At 38.3% G+C, this 20,224-nt stretch overlaps 1 protein-coding gene across 6 annotated transcripts in view; it reads right to left on the bottom strand.

Annotated features, from left to right (window-relative positions):
* Nucleotides 1-4,679: 4,679 nt before the first annotated feature.
* LOC132405461 (CXXC-type zinc finger protein 5-like) overlaps nucleotides 4,680-20,224 on the bottom strand; it is a 29,201-nt gene continuing 13,656 nt past the window's right edge. For all 6 annotated transcript variants that reach the window (XM_059990288.1, XM_059990286.1, XM_059990289.1 and 3 more), the window contains 2 exons: nucleotides 12,724-13,696; nucleotides 4,680-8,231 (listed from right to left, as the gene is read on the bottom strand). In XM_059990288.1, coding sequence (XP_059846271.1) covers nucleotides 8,187-8,231; nucleotides 12,724-13,518 — 840 coding nt within the window. In that variant the 5' untranslated portion in view covers nucleotides 13,519-13,696 and the 3' untranslated portion in view covers nucleotides 4,680-8,186. The remainder of the gene's footprint in view (nucleotides 8,232-12,723; nucleotides 13,697-20,224) is intronic.

Here is a 20,224-nt window from a genome sequence, read left to right as displayed (position 1 = left end):
ATTGGAGAGACCCGCCGCAGACTGGGAGACCGTTTCACCGAACACCGGCCCTCAGTCCTCCAGTAGTGGCGGGATCTCCCTGTGGCCACACAATTCAATTCCACAGACCACTCCCACTCCGACATGTCTGTCCATGGCCTCCTCTACCGTCAAGATGAGGCCACGCGCAGGTCGATGGAGCAATACCTTATCTCCCGCCTAGGTAGCCTCCTACCTGCCGGCATGAACATCCAACTCACAGACCTCCATTGATACCCCTGCCCCCACTTACCCCCATCCCTATTTATTATTTTAGTCTGGTTCTCTTTCTCTCTCTTTTTTCCTCCCTCGCTATAATCTCCCCCCAGCCCTACCTTTCTTTCTCTTTTATTTCCCATAATTCTCCACCTTCCCCCCAGCCCATTTCCCTCCAGCCTATCACTTCCTAGCTCTCGACTTTATCCCTCCCCCCACGTCTTATCCCCTCTCCACCATTCTATGTTACTTCACTCCCGATGAAGGGTTTCGACCCGAAACGTTGTCACTACCTCCTCCCATAGATGCTGTCTGGCCTGCTGAGTTCTACCAGCATTTTGAGTTTTTATTTGACCTAACAATATGTTCTGGAATTATAAGAATTAACTTCACTTGACAGCACATGATGCTGCATTGGATTCAAGGTTAAATATCTAGACAACCTTATATTAAAGAACTAATCATGGAAAAATTTGGGAGTCAGTGGAAAATTTGAATTTAAACTTTATTCCAGAAATAATCCACGGATATTTTCTTGAATGAAAGCCATTGAATGTAATGTACGGTAAAAAGAAAAACTTCCTGCAAATTTTAGGCCACATCTGTCATAGCCAGAAGCGATTTCAATACATTCACCACCCAGATATATAATTTATTATATTTGATAGCCTAAAGGCAATCAATACAGCCTACCTTAATATCTCATGATGAATTTATAAAATCGATCTATTCTAATCTCACTTCTAGTGTAACCTGAAAGTATTTCAAATGGCTCTATTAGACCCTCTTAGTTCATATGCACTATTACCAAACTTTCTTAATGACTCTTCCTCATATTTTAGCTCATCTCAAATTAAAACCCTTTGTTATTTCCAGAGCTGACTACTACATCTTTCTGCAGTGGGTCTCTCAACTTTTAACTCCACCAAATATCAGGTCATCCAATGTTCCACCGTCTACTATCTAAATCATACCAAATCCAATTTCTGCAAGATGTTCAGTTCTAGGTCATTGAGGAACCATGGATGCACATGGACAGGACCAAAAGTGGAGAATTTGGTGGTAAGGGAACAAAGATTGTGGAGAAAAGGGAAGACAGTGCTCATTTCCCTTGCAATGTTTGGTTGGAGGAAATTCCTGCTTGTTGAACATCTGCCATGGGAAATTCATAGCCATGCTGTAGACAATAGAGAGGTGGAACTGAAGACAGAAATATATCAGATACTGAAATAATAATGAGTGCTTTCTGATTATTTATTATTTTCACTGAAGAATTTATTAAAATTACACATAGGTGCAGAACAGGTTTTTGTTGCCCCAAAATGGAAAAACACACTTGATAAAATATTTCTATACCTTTGGTGTCCTTTCTCATGTTGGATTAATATACTGAGGGTTCAGAGTGTGGGAGAGATGGATTAGATGAGAAAGCTGGAAGCTGAGGGAGTGTTTAGCCTCATGGAAAGGTGGGAAGTGTTAAATAAGTAAGAGCAGGGGCAAAGTAGTCCATGAGTACTCTTATTGGAAGTGATGGAGAAGATTAAGACTGCAGTAGATGGGGCCAGTTAACTGAGATTTGAGACTGTAACGGAGAATCATTGTGTTATCCACAATCCCTGATCACAGAAAACTGAGAAGTGGTGCCCCCAGAGCATAGAACCTAATGATAGTTCAATCTGACTAATATTTGTTAATGCACATTTTGGGCAAGCTTAACAACAATTATTTGAATTATTGAAATAAGCAATTATTTTGAATAAATATGAGGGGTGCGGCAGAATTTAGTAGAATCCTTCATGTTAAATTTAGCTTCAAGCCTTACTGGATTAGAGGTAGAAAAATAGTGTCTAGTATCTATGCCCTTTGATGTTGATTACATTTATACAATTTGCATTTACTTATGATTTTTACTTTAGTCTCATATATATACAACTATATTGATTTATGTTTATCTATATAAGGCACTTTGTGCCTGGATCTTAATGTATGAACAGTGCTATAAATAAAGTTATTATTAAAGTTATTAAAGGTATAAATAAATTATTTTTATTACGTCCACTTAAATACAATTCATATTTGTTCAACTTATAATTAAAAGTTTTAGTAGTTAATTGATTTTTTTTCCAGAATGCGGAACTCCAATGAATTGTGCTCCAAACCAAATCATTGTAGAACATTACTTGGTAACCAGGATCAAAATCAATAAGTATGCAATCTACACACAAGTATACTAACCTGTACCATTCACCTTTATTTTCCATCAAATGGAGAGCAAAAGCTATAACACAGAACAAAGAGAAACACAATACATGTCAATCTGTACTTCCTATCAAAGAAAAATATCTTGAAAAGACATTATATATGCAATGTGATTTTCATTCAGGTACATAGAAGTAATGACACGCTTCAATCTAAGAAAAACAAATGAGGAAATGTTTTAATAAGCCTTTGGCTACAATCACACAGATTGGGAATTAAGTTATTGCTGTGTATTGATTTAGATTAGTTGCATTAGATACTAGCCATTTCGTTCACAAATGAAACATGGTTTAAGGAAAATAAACACAAAAGATAAATGACTCAGGAATGAACATTTATACACCATCTCTGTTAAACTCTTTGACATTCCGAAGCAATTTCCCATTACTTCTGAAGTGCAGACAATGTTGCAATGTACAATTACTTGCATTTATATAGCACCTTTAAATTAGAAAAAAAACATCCAAGGCACTTCGGAGAAGTATTATCAAATGCAGTTTAACACAAGGTACTTAAGGAGGCACGAAGGGTAATTTAGGAAAAGGTTAGCTTAATGTGATCAATTTTAAGGAGTGTCTTAAAGAAAGAGAGGTTGGAAAATAAAAGGAATGGTAATTAAAATTCCTCCAGGCAATTGGGAAGTGACAAGGGTTTGTAGAATTGCAAGAGGTTATAGAGATAGAGACAGGTAAGTCCAGTTAGGGATTTGAAAACAATGGGAATTCCAAAATTAGGGTGCTGTCAGATCAAATGCTAAATAGAACAACCTGCATTGACTGTGGTTATGAGTGAGCAGGCTTGGCGCAAACTTGAACACGGACAGGAACATTTGAATGTGCTCTCACTTGTGGAGGATGGAATTTGGGAATTATCTTGGAGTTCATTGCAAATACAGAATGTAAGGATATGGATTTCAGTCACTCAAGCAAGAGTAGGGATGGAGCTTTGAGATATGTGGTTGTAAACACTTCTCACCTTCAAGTATATTTCGAATATTGTGAACAAATGAACTGATTTAGTATCAGGAAACCAGGTTGCAAGAATCAAGACAATGATGTCAGCTTTTCCAATAATTTGTTGCAAGAAATTACTACCTTTTACAAACACCTCCTTTGATTTTGAAAGTCAAAAAATTATTTAGTATTGGAAAGGTGGGTTAAATAAATATTTTGTTTAAAAATTTGCTTATTTCATGTATTAAACAAGTTGGTCCTAATATTTACAGGGAGTGAGCAGAACAGAACAGTGCTTTTGTAAGCCATTTTAGGTTTCAGTAATTAGGGAAATGGACAAGTTCTACTGACTTTAATGACAAGGCACACTATTTATTTTAAAGTGCTTCCCAGTGAAGAAATGCCAAGATTCAGGATATACCTTGGCATGAGTAAAAGTCTATATTTGGCACAGTCTCCAGTAACCAGGAAATTGCTGTAGAGGTTATGGGCTGAACTGAACTACAATTCGAAATTAGGAAGGCCTGCAGTCGAGGTGGGAGTCATCTGCCTATTGACACAAGGGAACCTGGAAATAATGCAGAACTGACAATAAAATTAGGAGAGAGGGCGACCAGAAAAGACAGGCACAGATGGGAGGAGTAATAGCATTAACCAATCTGGATACAAGAGATGTTTAGGGAACCAGGAAGAGCACATCTGCTCCTTTCCCTTTATAAGGAGTGCTACAATAAGCACTTAGCTCTGAAGCCACTTTCTTTTAGCTGTGTTCTGCTAATACCCTTTAACAAGGCAGAATAATTATTTTTTTGTTGAAGAATAAAACTACAAAGAGTGATTTCAACATACACAGGCTTAACCCTTAGATACCCAAAAACCTTACTACAAATTTGTAAATGTACGTTGAGTTTAAAACCTGCTTAAAAGGGGCTAATGTGAAATTTAGGGAGCTGCGAATAATAATATATGCCTCTTGAAGGACAAAGCCTTAATCACTATCACCCTGGTAATGTTGTTCCCCTGAGTTCTGACAACTTTAACAAGATCACCAATATACAGAAATTAGTGATTAGTTTTACAGACACAGCAGTTCATCTTGAACTCACCGATTTCTTGCTTTTATTGTCAGCACTGGACTTTGTACGCCTCTTCACATTCTACTCAAATGTTTTAAACACTGAATTCAAACCATACAGTTGTTAAAATGATCAAATATGAGAAACTTACTAAATTTTACAGTACTTATTTTATTTGTATACAGAATCGCTACAGACAAGACACCATATTGCTGATGCATATATTTGTTCCATTTTCTTTTGCAGTTTTTGCTTTAAACATACCAAACCTTAAGACCAGTTTACAACACTGAAATGAATTACATAACCAGAAAAAACTATATCCATATATTTTATGAGTTTCTTGGCAAATCATATACAATGCTCTTTCACAATATCTGGAAAGTATTTTCAGAATTAATAGAAAGAAAAAAAAATCAGTGCTTAAGCTGAAAAAGAGAACCGATGGTTTTAAGTATTATTTCAAATTCGTACAAACCTATCTTTATAACAGAAGGTTCAATCATGTTATCATATGAATGACCTTGAACCAGTATTTGCAAAAATGAATATTTAAAAAAATTGTGCATTGCATCAGCCATTCTTTTATCCTCTAACTTATCATTCTAAAACTTTTGTTTCTGGGGATAATGTTTAGTGTCATATATTTGTGCCCACCTTTTACTCAAAAATGATAAGTTAAAACATAGCAATTACTTTGGATAAGGCAGATCAGCAGTGATTGGTATTATTAATCGACAGTCACTACACCTTTGCTCTTGTCAGAGATAATTTCCACCAGTTCAAATTAGCAGCTATTTGTAACACCTATCAGCCAGCAACCGTTCTTTGTTTCAAACATATTGAACAATGGTGAATTCCAAAAGTGTTGTAGATTCTCCTGGGAGGTAGCAAAAAAAACACAAACAACAGCAAGTGGCCAGCTGGTTATACACCTCACTATTTTCTTTCACATTTTATCTGCTTTGCCTGGTTTGTCCTACCACATACGGTTTTTGTTCCCATTCAACCTACCATCCCAAAAGTCCTGTGCTTCAGACAAGATGCTAATATCAGTGCTTTCTCAAATAAGAATTTTGGCTCTTTAAATAGAGTAAATGCATGTGTTAAAAGGGCGTGTTCATATCGCATATGCTGCGAGTTCATTCTTCCCATTTACATTGCCTGACTTCATTCTTGTTTGTAAATTCATTTGTCCTGTCTAAATCAGAGCTCAATGTATGCCTAAATGTATCCAAATCTGGAGCGCTCTTTCAATAGTTGATCACTTGGAGAGAGGAGAAATGTCCACTCTAAACTCTAATTGAAGAATGAACCCATCATGGACTTAAGTTCATGTGACGATAAGGGGAACAGCATGAGACTAAACAGTCTTTGACCTCTCCATTTTGCACTGGTGTCAGATTGGAAGCAGCCTCGAGATGTTTACTTCATAAAGAGTACTAGCAACAGCAGTTTGAAACAGGCTGCATTTATAACGACATAAATAATGTGAATGTAGCTTAAATATATCTAATTTAAAATTCACTGAGTCAATTAATTAATTATGCAATTTTATGAGGATAGCATTGATAACACATTAGGAATTCAGAGCTTGGTTTGGTGAGGTGCAATTAAGTTGCTCAGAAGCATTATATTTAATGTGTATTAATTGTTTTAATGTCCTGTAAATCAAAAATTAAAAAGCTGTTCTCCTCTCCATAATCATGAATGTTGTTGCTTGCTGTTTTAATCATCAGAATACCATTTACTGTGCTGTAAAATTTGATAACTGAAAATCTCCTGCTTTGTTTCTTCCATGTACAGTACAAAAACTCCCTGGGTTATGTGGGGTTCCATTCCCGAGAACTATCCATTTACCAATTAATTAATTAGTTAGATATGAGCAATTTTTCAGGAAGGGAAAACAAGTGGGTGCCAGCAATTACAGAAATTCACTCATTTTCAGCCAGCCCCCACAGCTCCGGTCGTTAGAGAGACAGATGCCATCAGAAGCAACAAAACTCTAACAAGAAACTTCTTTTTAATCAAGCCATGCAGACGTTTTCAGCATGAACTATTGAATATTATTTTAAACTTTGAGGACTCTATAACCGACATCGATGATCAAGTACAATTGACAGGTTTGCTTTCACAGAGACATTGTTTGTACGTACTTAGAACTCAATGTAAGAGAATGCATAATCTTGGATTTACAATACATTAAACTAATGCTTTTTGTAACCCAGGGAGCCCCTATGTTTTTTTTTATTGTTTTTTCTTAAGTAAGGTCTGTTATATGTAGTGCTCCTAAAGTTATGTGCTTTTTTTGATCCTCATAATTTTCATAACACTCATACTTCCTTCTGATGTAGTTAAGGTACCATTCAGTCCATCCAGCTTATATCAGCTCTCAGAACAAACCCTCTGATCGCATTTACAGACTCATTTCCCTGTATGGTATTCTCTCATCCATTAACAACCTCCAATTCTTTCATCAGTCACCAACACTGAGGCTGCTTTGGATAGCCAATTATCCTGATAGCCAAGATGTCTCTGTGATGTGAAAGAAAACTGAAACACTGGGGGTGGGGGGGGGGGGGGAACCAATGCTATTACAAGAACATGCAAGCTCCACACAAGCAGCAACTGAGGGTCAGGATCAAATCCAGGTCGCTGGTGTTGTGAACCAATAGCACTCCCTGCCACAATGAGTTTGAGAGATCAACTAAACAATGATTCCCGAGATTTACCATGGATAGACGTTAATGGGGCACTGTGTCTAATCTGTAGGCAAGTAAGAGAATTGTATTAAGTGTATTTTTGTAGCAATGAAAAATTTGCTGGATCATGAAAAGCCAACTTCCCAAAACAGCATTTCCAGAAATCAGTCTGCTCATCTTAAGGGACGCCATGTGCCACATGCAAGGCTATGTGCCCCAAAATGAAATTGGACACACAAAAGAAACACTAATTTTCTACACAAAACAGCCAAAAACAGCCAAATCATTACAAAATGCACCATGCAAATCAGTGTGAAGCTGGTGATTTTACATGAAAACCAGTGGTAAAAGAACCACCACAGCAGTGATGTTAAATCAGTAATTTACAAAAACGTTTACAAATAAAATATAAAAATCATATTCTAGTGCCTACTTATGTGTTCAAGTTTCCAATGCCAAGAGGTGTCATTATGCAATGGCTACCCCGTGACAACTGGGGAAATATGCATTAAAATAGAGAGGAGAGGAAAAGTAGATTGGAAAAAGGCATGTAATTGAGCCATTGTGCTATGTCTAGAACAGTGTGTTCAACTAGTCTTAAAAGATATCTGTAAAATTAACTTCCTAAACAGTCCTAGCACCTTCCAACATACATAACAGACATCAACATCAAATACAAATAAAATCTGATTGTCCATACTCTGCCCATTTTGTCTTGGTACTGTATTTTACAGATTTGTTGTAATAGCACTGACACATTGTACAATGACTAAAGATATTTATTCTTACAACATAAAATTCACCTCCATAAAAACTGGAATGAAAGTTGCAGAAAGAGTTTTGGTTCTAAGAAAACACAGGGTGCGTCCATTTACTTTAGCCGACAATGTTTGCCTGAGACAATACAAGCAAGCAGACACATTGCACTTAATGACACAACTCTGGGAATTGCGTGCTCACATCTATTGGAACCATCGAAATGCTGCTCCTGAAGGAAGAATCACTTTCTGCAATCAGAAAAGAGGGAAATAATTATTTAATATAAGAAATAAACTGTCGTAAATGTACATGCATGAGCGTTGCAAAGCAAAATATTGTTACCTGCAACTAGTTATAGAGAGAAAGCATAAATAAACTACAGAATGTACAATGAGGCTATGCTACTTCTCTGATTAGCTACCTGATTTTGGAGGATAAAAGCATATCAGTACATCAGATGTACTCCTTTCAGAATAGGCAGCAAGAACAACCGTGGCAACAATTCATTATTGGTTCAACGTGTGGAGCTTTTTTCTCACTGCTCTTTAGGTTTCCAAAGCAAGGAAGTGAATAATGTGTCAGTACTTTGATTGACTCACCCTCCTTTGATAAGTATTCACTTTCTGAGCTCCACAGTTCACAGCTCTGTAACATCACTTTCAGTTATTAACAATAAGAAAACATTACTGCCCATGGCAACTGTCTTTATTATGAATTTCCAAACTGTCCAGCCTCTTTCCACTCTCATTCTCCTCAGGAGGAGATTGTGCTTCTTGTCAGAGGGAAGAGTACCATTCCATAGTAATTTGTCATAAATAATGCTTCTTCACACAATATCTCTACTGTTGCAGAAATACCGCAGTTGAGGATCCCTCTGACCAAACACCAGTGGCCCCAAATAGAATTTTCTGCGTAACTATTCGAAAGTGCAGGCAAAATGAACTGTCCTGCTGATAGTAGTTTGCCATCTCATCACAACACAGCACAATGGGAGCAGCTAAGGCAAGCTGGCCTTTTTAAAGTCAGAATTTTACTTACGTTGAAACAATTGGATTCAACCACTGATTCAGCTACTTTTGCACTTCTGAAGAAAGCCTAATGCATTGATCAACTATAAAGCTGTTGCGGAGAGAACGGGTGACCCCAAACGCAGGACACTGACACGGAGGCAGAGTAATCTGAAGAGTGTTCATTAACGGTTGCAGGGAAGGCCAGGGACTGAGGATTAGGCAGAGGAAGCCGAGGAGTGAACAAGGCTTGACCGGGGATCGAACTCAGGTCGCTACGGTGGGAGCGCGGTATTTAACCACCGAGGAAAACGGAGAGTGTAGGCGGGCAGCAGAACGAGGCAGAGCAGGGATGCAGACCAGGGTAAAAGCGTGGCTTGAGGAGAAGAGCAAACAGGAGATTGAACGGAAAGAGAGGCTGCATGCGACGCTCCTAGTAACACGGAGAGACAGAGTTAACCCAGGCAAACAACAGCACGGAAACAAAACTTAGAATACACAATTCTAAGCGGCCTAGAATGTGAACAACCACACTGGCTGAAGCAACAATCTGGCCATGAGTGGATGTGAAGCCGGAGTATTCATTCTGCAGGTTTAGATGAGAATCAGGCGCCGCAATCAAGGAGCCCAGAAGAACATGGGAAAAAGGGAATTCGGAGAATATGAGGTATCAACGGTCAGGATCATGACGAAAACACCCTTTTAATCTTAAATATGATAATCAATCATAAATTAACTCCAAAGTATAGAACAAATATTTAATAAACCTTCATTTTATTTTTAAGCAAGATGATAATGTAACCCAACCTTTCATTAGAATGAGGTGCCCCCAAAACTTAAAAAGTATTTGCTAGTGAGATAACCTATTAAAGTAATCCCTCCAAAAGAGCCAAACTCTATGTTGATAAAGAACGCGTATTTTTATGAAAGGCACTAAACATGGCACTAAATTGTGTCCAATCAGCAATGTTTGTCTAAATATACCACTAAAAAATGTAAAGCCACTCTGCTATGGATCACTGTGGGTGATGCAGATATCATTTGCTCAAGGACACAGCCAGAACTCTGTGTTTGGCTTTAAACTGCCTTAATAAGCAGATATACTCTTTAGACAACAGCAGACAGTAATGGGTATCAGTAGTCATCTGTAAACTTGGTGATGAAATAAATTGGCCTCTTTATCGAAGATGAACCGGCCCAGAGGTCTAAGTCCAGATTATCGACATGCAGCAAAATAAAGTGGACACTCTAATATCAGGTTGCTCTGTCCAGAATATGTAAAGAAATGCTGTGGTCTCAAAGTGACCATTTATAAAATGAGTAGTTACTCAATGATCTATGTCAAGCATGATATGAAATAATATCCTTTAATTAATTTGTTCACGCTGCAGCATTTATCTTGCAAATAGAAGCAGCTGACCATGCTGAAGCCTGAAGGGAAAAATATCCTCTCTTTTTCAGGACCAGGGAACCATTTTGAGCCTGACTTAGCTACTGGAGCAACCTATCATGACATCCAAATGTAACAAAATTAGCCAAAAAGGAAAACTTCTAATGCAACAGAAATTAACTTATTGCAGCACAAATATTCAAGTTTTCTTTCCGACTGCTGCCTAAACGTGGTATGGATATAATTAGCATGGTATTAATGCTACTGCATTTTTGACAGTGCCACAACACAGAAGGTACTTTGACAAAAAACATTGCAATTTCCAGAACATAATTTAAGTATTTATTTTGTATCAACAGCAAAAGATCTGTGACAGTGTGAGAGAACAGTTCAACGAACTGCTCCACAGTCACCTTGTTCCAAAAAAATTAATGAAATATTTTTTTAAATAAGTTTAACATATCCACTTATCTAATCCAGAATTCTGCCCATTTATTGCTTGAGGAGGGGTAATTGTAAGACAACTATTTTATACATAACCCAAATGTGATATTTATTCTAGACAACCAAAAAGCAGGAATAGTATTTTCTTCATCAATTGATGAAATAATTTAAATTTTTATGATATATTGCAACCATAGATTTCAATGTTCTTTAACACACATATTTCACTGGTTTAATCGGTCAAATTAGTTCCCATTATCAACTCCTCATATTCCTACAAGTGTCACGATACTTGAATATGAAATAAGAACATGCCTAGTTGTGAACCATAAAAACAAAATCCGAAATACATTCTGGCAAGTGAATACTGCATGCGATATGTCACAGTATTAATCTATTACAAGCCACTCATCATTTTTTTGGGATTGAAATATTGTCAATGAACTAGCACACATGTTAAAATTACCGTTTATTTACTATAAAGTACAATTACTGATTTTGCTGCACAATAATTAGGTTTTCTTTCCTCATCTGTTGTCTCTAAACCTTCCATAAATTCAGCTTTCATTTTTGTTTTAAGAATCTGGATGAACATGGCCTCATTATGTAACTCAGTGGCCTCCACTAAATTCCCGACAGCAGAGATTAACACTGGACTAGCCTGGGGGCTCAGAGTTCTTGCTTTGTTCTCTGTGCAATTCACCCAAAATCAGGCTAAAGATCTAAAAGAAGGTAAAATTTCAAATGCAAAATTAGATTCAAAAAATTCAAGTTTCCATGAGAGATCAACCTTGCCCACAAGCATGGTTACTTTTCAAATCAAATTCGCACCTGATGAAGGGTCTTGACCAAAATGTCGACTGTTTATTTCCCCCCCCCCCCCCCCATAGATGCTGCCTGGCTTGCTGAGTTCTTCCAGCATTTTGTGTTTGTTGTTCAAGATTTCCAGCATTTGCAGAATTACCACCATTTTGTTGGCTGTGATTACTATGAAGCATAAATCTTTCTTTGTTGAACACAAGGGGCTTGAAGCTCTACTGCATATCCCAATGTTTTAGTGTACTAAGTAGTAGAATTTAACAGAAGACTTTATTGTTGCATATGCTTGATTACTTTCTGAATTCTCCCTCAGTTTCCCATGCATGTCACATGCATGGCCATGGAGCCACAGGACACATACAGCACGGAATTTTACAATATATACATTACTTATGAGAGGCTCAGACAAAATACATAAAGTTAGCAGGAAGAAGGTCGGACTTGTACATAATTCTATTCCTTCTATTTTACTAACAAAAACCATAATTACATGAACTTCTTATTTAGTTTGATGCTTTCAATGAATAAATCTTTAAATCGAAGCAGTAATTAAAAAAACACAGCTAACTAAACAAAATAGGATACTTACGCAACAGTATTCAACCAAAAGGAGGATTTAAAGTAAAACTTTTTAAAAATACTAATATACCCGTTTCAAAGAATAACTGTTCAAAACATCAGAAGCGTATCATATATTCTGCATGATTTTCAATGAATACACCAGATTGTCAGTTCAATGATACATGGTAGCTTTATAACAGTTAAAAGTAATCTCAAAGAGAATTACCTGTATTTTGTACAAACTGATGAAGGGATTAAGTTTTCTCTTAAGGAAAGTATGCTTCAAAAAGAGCAATATTATAATCACATAATTGCCAGGGATGACTGTTTGATGATAATAACAATCTTGATGTGCTGTGGATTGTAAAAATCATTCAAGGATAACCATGAAAATTTACCACCATGTACATCAATAATATTCAAATTATTTCTCCTCATAAGTTGATGCATCTTGAAATCTTTCACCTTTTTCTCACTCTAAAGAAAGGTATTTGAGGAAAAGCCATGAGTAGTTCTTACCTCCAATGCTGCTGTAGGCTTTTTTTTAAGTTCCTCACATTTTCGCAGTTTGCAAATTTGGTGGCCCGTTTTGCGATTTCTACAGCTACTGCATTCCTCACAATTTAATCTTCTTCTGCAGGGTTCACACATGCCACATCTCTTTCTCTTCTTCTTTCCAGAATGTATAGCGGAAGCAAGGTCATTCTGCAAAGGATATTCTACCAGACCAGCCATCTGAAGCGCACTATCTGCCATGAATATCCCAGCAGGAGTCATAATAAAAACACCCGGATTCAATGGAATGCCACTCATGAAAGGCAAATCAACAGGACTGCTTATTGCTTCAGCTGCTGATACAACCTCCATGTCAGAAATACCAGCTTCTCGCTCACTGGAGAGGTAAATGTGCTCAGGTTCCACCTGCTTTTGATGATCTGTAGAAGGAATGATGTGCACTTCATTCTGTGCCTCTGACGAACTTTCCAGTGATCTATCAGATTTGTCTAACATGTGAGAGGCCCTTTTGTGCTTTGAGGTAGTACTGTTTTGAAGAACTGTTGAATCTTTTCCATTTACTAAGATATTTCCATTTTGCAGTTGCCCGTTCATTGAGCTGCTACTGCCAAACGTTGGAAAGCGTGTTGAAGAGCGAGGTTTTTTAAGAACTTTGCTTATCGGTTCATTTATTATACCGCTCCTGCTCCGTTTCTCTAAATCGGCCGTAAGTTCATCGTCCTTGTGAAGATCCTTTTCTGTCGGGTCTGTGCTCGGAGTGATTTGTTGCTCAGTAAGTTGGCTGGCATTAGACATCATTAACGATTCGGCAGTGTATTTTGCAAACCACAATTATGTCGATTCTATAGGAATCAGCTTTCTTATCAAAATGTGCTGGAAAATTGTAGTAAACCTTGATCAACTCCAAAGCTGATCTGAAAACTGCTGTGTACCTTCTGTTTGGCACCTCTGCAGATAACCGAGGGATCACCAGGCTCTTTAAATAAAGGAAATAAATAAATGGTTAACTTTGGCCTTACATTTATTGGATGTCTTAAGAATAACTTTTACTAGTGTGTTACATCATTTCTGGTGTGAAACAGTAACTCATAGAAATCAATTGTCAAATATTACATGATTATTTTAAGAACAATAGGCCGTTGATGCACCATCAATAACTCTCGGAGACGGGAGGCAAAAGATAGGCTTTTATTAGCTGCAAGAAACAACCACACAACATCCTGGAAACTGAGGGGGGGGGGGAGCAGTGCCTCCAACCGCCTTTATCCAGGGGTCTGTGGGAGGAGCCACAGGAGCAGTCAGCAGAGGGGCGTGTCCAGACAGGTATATGTAGTTCACTACAGCCTTAAAATATGAGAGCCCAGAATTAGGCCATTTAGGCCATCGAGTCTGCTCTACCATTCAATTATTGCTGATTTATATTCCCTGTCAACCCACTCTCTTGTCTTCTACACATAACTTTTGATGCCCTTACGAATCAAGAACAGATTGACCTCCTTTTTAAATATGCCTGACTTGGCCTCCATAACTGTCTGTGGCAATAAATCCAACATATTTACCATTCTCTGTCTAAAAGAATTCCACTCTAAAGGAATATCCTTCTACTCTGAGGCTGTGTCCCTGGTCCTAGATTCTCCCTCTATCGAAAACATCCTGTCTATGTCTACTCTGTCAAGGACTTTCAATATTCTGTAAGTTTCAATGAAATTTCTCCATTATTCTTTTAAACTCCAGTGAGGACAAGCCCAGCACCAGCAACACTCCTCATATGTTAACCCTTTCTTTCTGGGAGCTATTCTTATAACCCCCCTTATGGACCCTATGCAATGCAAGCACACTGTTCCTTACATATGGGGCCTAAAACTAATCACTATACTCCAAATGTGGTCTGACCAACAGCTTACAAAGCCTCAGTGTTACATCCTTGTGTTTATATTCTAGTCCTCTTGAAACAAATGCTAACATTGTATATGCCTTCCTTAATACCAACTCAACCTGCAAGTTAACCTTTAAGGAATCCTGCACAAGGACTCCCAAGTACCTTTGCACCTTTAATTTCTAAATTTGCTCCCCCTTTAGAAAATAGTCTACACCTTAATACCTTCTATCAAAGAGGATAACCATACATTCCCTATGCTTCATTCCATCTGCCACTTCTAACCTGCAGACTCCCTACTTTTTCATCCACCTGCCCCTCTACCTATCGTTGTATATTCTGCAACTTGGCCACAAAGCCATCAATTCTGTCATCCAAATCATTGATATATATTGTGAAAAGGAGCAGTCCCAACACCAACCCCTGCAGAACGCCACTAGTCACCGGCAGCCAACCAGAATGGCTCCCTTTATTCTCACTCCTGCCTATCATTCAATCTTCTATCCCACGCGAGTATCTTTCTTGTAATACTATAGGCTCCTAACTTATTTAAAAGTTTAAAGTTCCAAGTAAAATTTATTATCAGAGTACATACATATCACCACATTGAACCCTGAGATTCTTTTTCCTGTGGGCATACTATTGAACAGTAACTGTAAACAGAATCAACGAACAATAAATTGTGTAAATGCAAACATAAATAGATAGCAATAAATAATGAGAGCACAAATTAACAAGAGTCCTTAAAATGAGACCATTGTTTGTAGGAACATTAGAAATAGAATGAGTATAGTTATCCCTTTTTATCCAAGAGCCTGCTAGTTGAGGGGCTGTAACTGTTCTTGAACCTGGTGATGGGAGTCCTGAGGCACCTGTACCTTCTCCCTGAAGGCAGCAGCAAGAAAGGAACATGGTGAGGATGACGGATGCTATAGCAACATTTTATGTTGGTATGCTCAATAGTTGGGAGGGCTTTACCCATGATGTACTGGGCCAAATCCACTACCTTTAGTAGGATTTTCTGCTCAAAGGCATTGGTGTTCCCATACCAGGCCATAATGCAGCCAGTCAGCACACTTTCCACCACACATCCATAGAAGTTTGGCAAGGTTTTTGATGACATGCCGAATCTTCGCAGACTCCTGAGGAGGCAGAGGTGCCTCAGCAGCCTCTTATGTGGCACCTTATCAAAGGTCTTCTGCAAATCCCAGTAAACAACATCCAGTGACTCTCCCTTGTCTCTCTTGCCTGTTAATTTCTCAAAGTTTTCCAACAGATTTGCCCTCAAGAAAACCATGCTGACTTCGGCCTATTTTATCATGTGCTTGCAAGTACCTTGAAACCCTATCCATAATAATAGACTCAAGCATCTTACCATCCATTGGCCTATAATATCCTGTTACTTGCCTCCCTCTTTTTGCTGATTTTACATGCCTTTTCTATCTCCCATTGTAATTCGCATTCCACATCTGGCTATACAGAGGCCTGTATCTCCCAGCAGGTTTTCTTTACCCTTCCAGGTTCTTCACTCTACTCAAAAGGATTTTAGACCTTCTGATCCTATGTCACTTCTCTGCAAAGATTTGATTTCACTTTTTACCAACAGACTCACCCCAATCCCTCTGCCCACTTGCCTGTCTTTTTCGATAGGATGTGTATCCTTGGCTGTGAACTTCTTTCAGCCACAATCCTGCGATGCTCACATCATTCCTGCAAATTTCTAGCTGTGCCGTAGTGCATCTACCTTGTTTTGTACACTGCATGCATTCAGATATAACACCTTCAGTTCTGTATTCACCACACTTCTTTTGAAGTTTGTCTTCATTTTGCCTGAAGTTAAATTCTTATCACTTTCTAAACTTTCTGGCTTATTATTTATCCTGGAAACTTCAGTAAACCTTCTGCATTCTCTTTACCTTTTACTTTATCCACACTTTCCAAGCTGTTGAGGCCATTATTTAGCTAAAAGCTTATCCATGGCCCTAGTTATGCAATCCGTCAGGACCTTCGTCCCAGCATGATTCAAGTGCCTGTGCCATTGGACCTGCTCCCTCCTTTCCCAATACTCTACCATCTTAATGCATTGCAATGACAAGATTTAACCCTAATGAGTTTATGAGACTTCTATGCAATTAAATTTCTCTCACTTGACCACAAACATTATCTTATCCTGTTTTATAAAAGTAAAATACCAAACATGTCAACGTGGCATGAATTGAACTGTCAACTCAAAAACGAGCATCTCTGCAAAGAGTCTCAGCCACTTGTTTCAGACTATTACCTCAGACCAGCTTTTGACATTGTACTGTAGAACATACAAACTACTTCATCCTGATGAATTATGAATTAATTAATTTATTTATTTTATTTGTTACTTAGAGATACAGCATGGTAACAGGCCTTTCCTAATGTGGTCAATTAACTTACTGACCCATATGTCTTTGGAATGTGGGAGGAAACCAGAGCACCCAGAGGAAACTCATACCCTCACAGGGAGAACATACAAGTTCCTTACAGACAGAAGCAGGAATTGAACTCCCAGTTGCTGGGGCTGTAAATCGATGCACTAACCATTACGCTACCGTGCTGCCCACGGTGAACACACTACGTGAACGTGAATATTCATCACTGGCTACTTATGAATGGCACAATGAAACAGCACCTTAGGTCACCAGTACATGGCATCAAATCACCTCAATATACGTGTTTTTATACAAAATTTGGTATATCGTTGCATGCATTAAATCCACAACATCGTTACGTATCTGCTTAAAAATGTTTCTAAAATTCTGAACCAAAACTCAATTCATAAAGTTTACTATGCAGCACAATTAGCATAGGAGACTGAAATTCCAGCCCAAGTTTAATTTTTACCTCTTTAACCTCTAGAATTTTTTGTCCTTAGAAATTGATCTTAAAAAGGAAAAAATGACCTTGAAATAAATATAATTATACTGGTTAGAGTTAAAGTCTGTCCCAAGCCTTATAGGCTCATCAGGCCGGTGCTTATGCTGGTTTCAGTGGCGTGAAGGACACAGATAGGACACCAGTCTATCGTGAGGTTAACCCCCAGCATTTGGCCGGTACCTATTTTCAGGTGGGTGGACTGGAGTAATAAGTGGTTAGTGCCTTGCTCAAGGACACAACACGCTGCCATAGCTGGGGCTCGAACTCACCAATCTTCAGATTGCCAGTCCAACACCTTAACCACTTGGCCACGCACCACACATAATTATACTGGAATGAGTTTTAAACTGGTAGAATGCATTTTGAGTTCTTGTTTTCCACCATGTTGCTCTGAATGTTACTGGACTCAAGGCTATTCTCCCCAGAACACATGGCATTAAAGGAAAGGTATAAACATTCCCTGGAAATGGACGCATGAACAAAGCTTGCAGATGAGTATGTCTGATTTTTTTCATTAATAACACTGTTTTTATTTTAGGTTTCCAATATTGGCTGCTTATGACTTGTCAACAGGAGGTAACAGAAAGGCAGTTTGAATGTACCCATTAATATCAATGAAAAGCAAAACTGGGCAAAACATATAATGAGCATCTGATCTACTGTCACCTATTTTGTGGCCCTGCTAAACTGAATTAAGCCCTGATAACTTTTTTTGACAGTTGACTTTTAAAGCAATTGGGAATATATAAACAAAAGAATCAGAAGCAGGAATAAACCATGTGACTTCTTGAATTTACTCCACCATTCTGTTAGATCATTGCTAACCTTTAGCCAGTTTCCTTTTCCTGCCCAGTCCCCATTGACCTTGCTTTCTCTGGCGTCCAAAAATCTTTCTACCTCAGCCTGGAGTATATAGTTAATGGCTCAGCATCCAGAAAGTTGCCTTCTGAAGTACAGTATCCCAAGGATTCATGAGTCTTCTGCCATTCTCATGCCCCCAGCAGACTTCCCCTACCAGTCCTATTCAACCAGCAAAAGTTTATTTTTTAAAGAAATACAGATGCTGGAAATCAAAACAGAAACAGAAAATGCTGGAAAAACTCAACAGTTCAGGCAGTATCTGTGGAAAGGAAAACAAAGACATTCAAGGTTTGTTACAGGATCAATATGATTCAAGTAACAAAAGGACTACATTCCTTGAATAAAAGGTTTCAAGAAATATATTTTGCTATGATTATATCACAAAAGAATAACGGACATTCTTCTGAGCTCATCCATGATGGTTTCGCCAGTGTAGAGGAAACCACAGCACGAATACCAAATGCAGTATACTACACTGAAAGAAGGTCAAGTGAATTGCTGCATCAGCTGGAATATACACTTAGGTTACTTGAGAACAGGAAAGGAAAAGGTAAAAGGGCAGCTATTACATCTCCTAGAGTTGCCTTGCAAGGTGCCAAGAGGTGAGTGTTGATGGGGATTGATCAGTGAACCAAGGAATTATTACAGGAATGGTCCATCCTGAATGGATAAATGGGAAGGAAAAGGAAAGATGTGCTTTGTGCTGAGGAAATACGGAGGGTGACCTGCTGAATGTGGAGAGTGGCAAGGAGAAAGGTGAGAACAAGGAGAGTCAGCACCAGAGGAGGAAGAGAGAGGCATGTTGTTAAATATAGTGGGGCAGAGAAACCTTAGATAAATCTGAAATACCCTCATTGGCATCAAGAGTGGGAGAATGGGATGGAGTCTTTAATGGAAGTAAGGAGAGTGAGGGGAGGAGGTGCAAGTAAGATAGCTGTGGGAAGTCTGAGACTTGTAAAGAACACTGGTTGCTAATCTATTCCCAGAATTGTAAAGGAAAGGAAGGGAAGTAATTGATATAAACCACATGAAAGAGCAAGCAAGGTGGAAATTGGCAGAGAATTCTACACGAGTTAGTAAGCAGCATCGGTAATGTACTTAGTGCTCATGACGTGGTCTCCTCTGAGGAAACCAAATTCAGATTGGGTGACCTCTTTTTAGAATACCACTATTCAGTTGAGATGGATAGCTCCAAGCTGCCTACCTTAATTCCCCAGTCTCAATCTCCGACCTCTTGATCTTTACACTATTCGAAGAGCAAGGTACTGGCCAAATCTGATGAAGGGTCTGTCACTTGTAATATTAACTCACATTTTCTCTCTCCACAGTCGCTGCCTTAAGATCTTCTGCAATAAACAAACATTTGCCACCTTCAGTGGCCCAGCAGAACTACCACAGCTCTCCCTTGGTCTTTACCTGATCCCTTGAGTCTGCTCACCCCTCCTCTTTGCTGTAACTTAAAGCATGAAGTTTTTCTAATTTTCGATGAGAGGTAATGACCTGAAATATTAACCATCTCCCACCTCACATCTGCTGACTTACTGGAATTATATTAAATATTATTTTAAACATAGATAAATATACAAAAAAGATGTGTGCGCATCCTTTAGTCTGTCTAACCACAGTTCTACTTTAAAACAACAGTTACATCAATGTCAATAAACTTGAATAAACTGACATATTCTTCGCTGTGCTTGTTGTGAAATGGGGAAATAGTTCTTATATTTTCTAAGTATGTGATATGGCATTGTTTGCACATTGAAAATTAGATCGTTTGATGTCAATGGAACAAAATTTCAGAGACAGAGTTCAGAATACACATGTAGAAAATGTACTCAACAGGATGAATAATTACCCTGT

The sequence above is a fragment of the Hypanus sabinus genome, chromosome 15, assembly GCF_030144855.1.
Source record: "Hypanus sabinus isolate sHypSab1 chromosome 15, sHypSab1.hap1, whole genome shotgun sequence".
NCBI lineage: Eukaryota > Metazoa > Chordata > Chondrichthyes > Myliobatiformes > Dasyatidae > Hypanus > Hypanus sabinus.
This window is presented reverse-complemented; position numbering and strand designations above follow the sequence as displayed.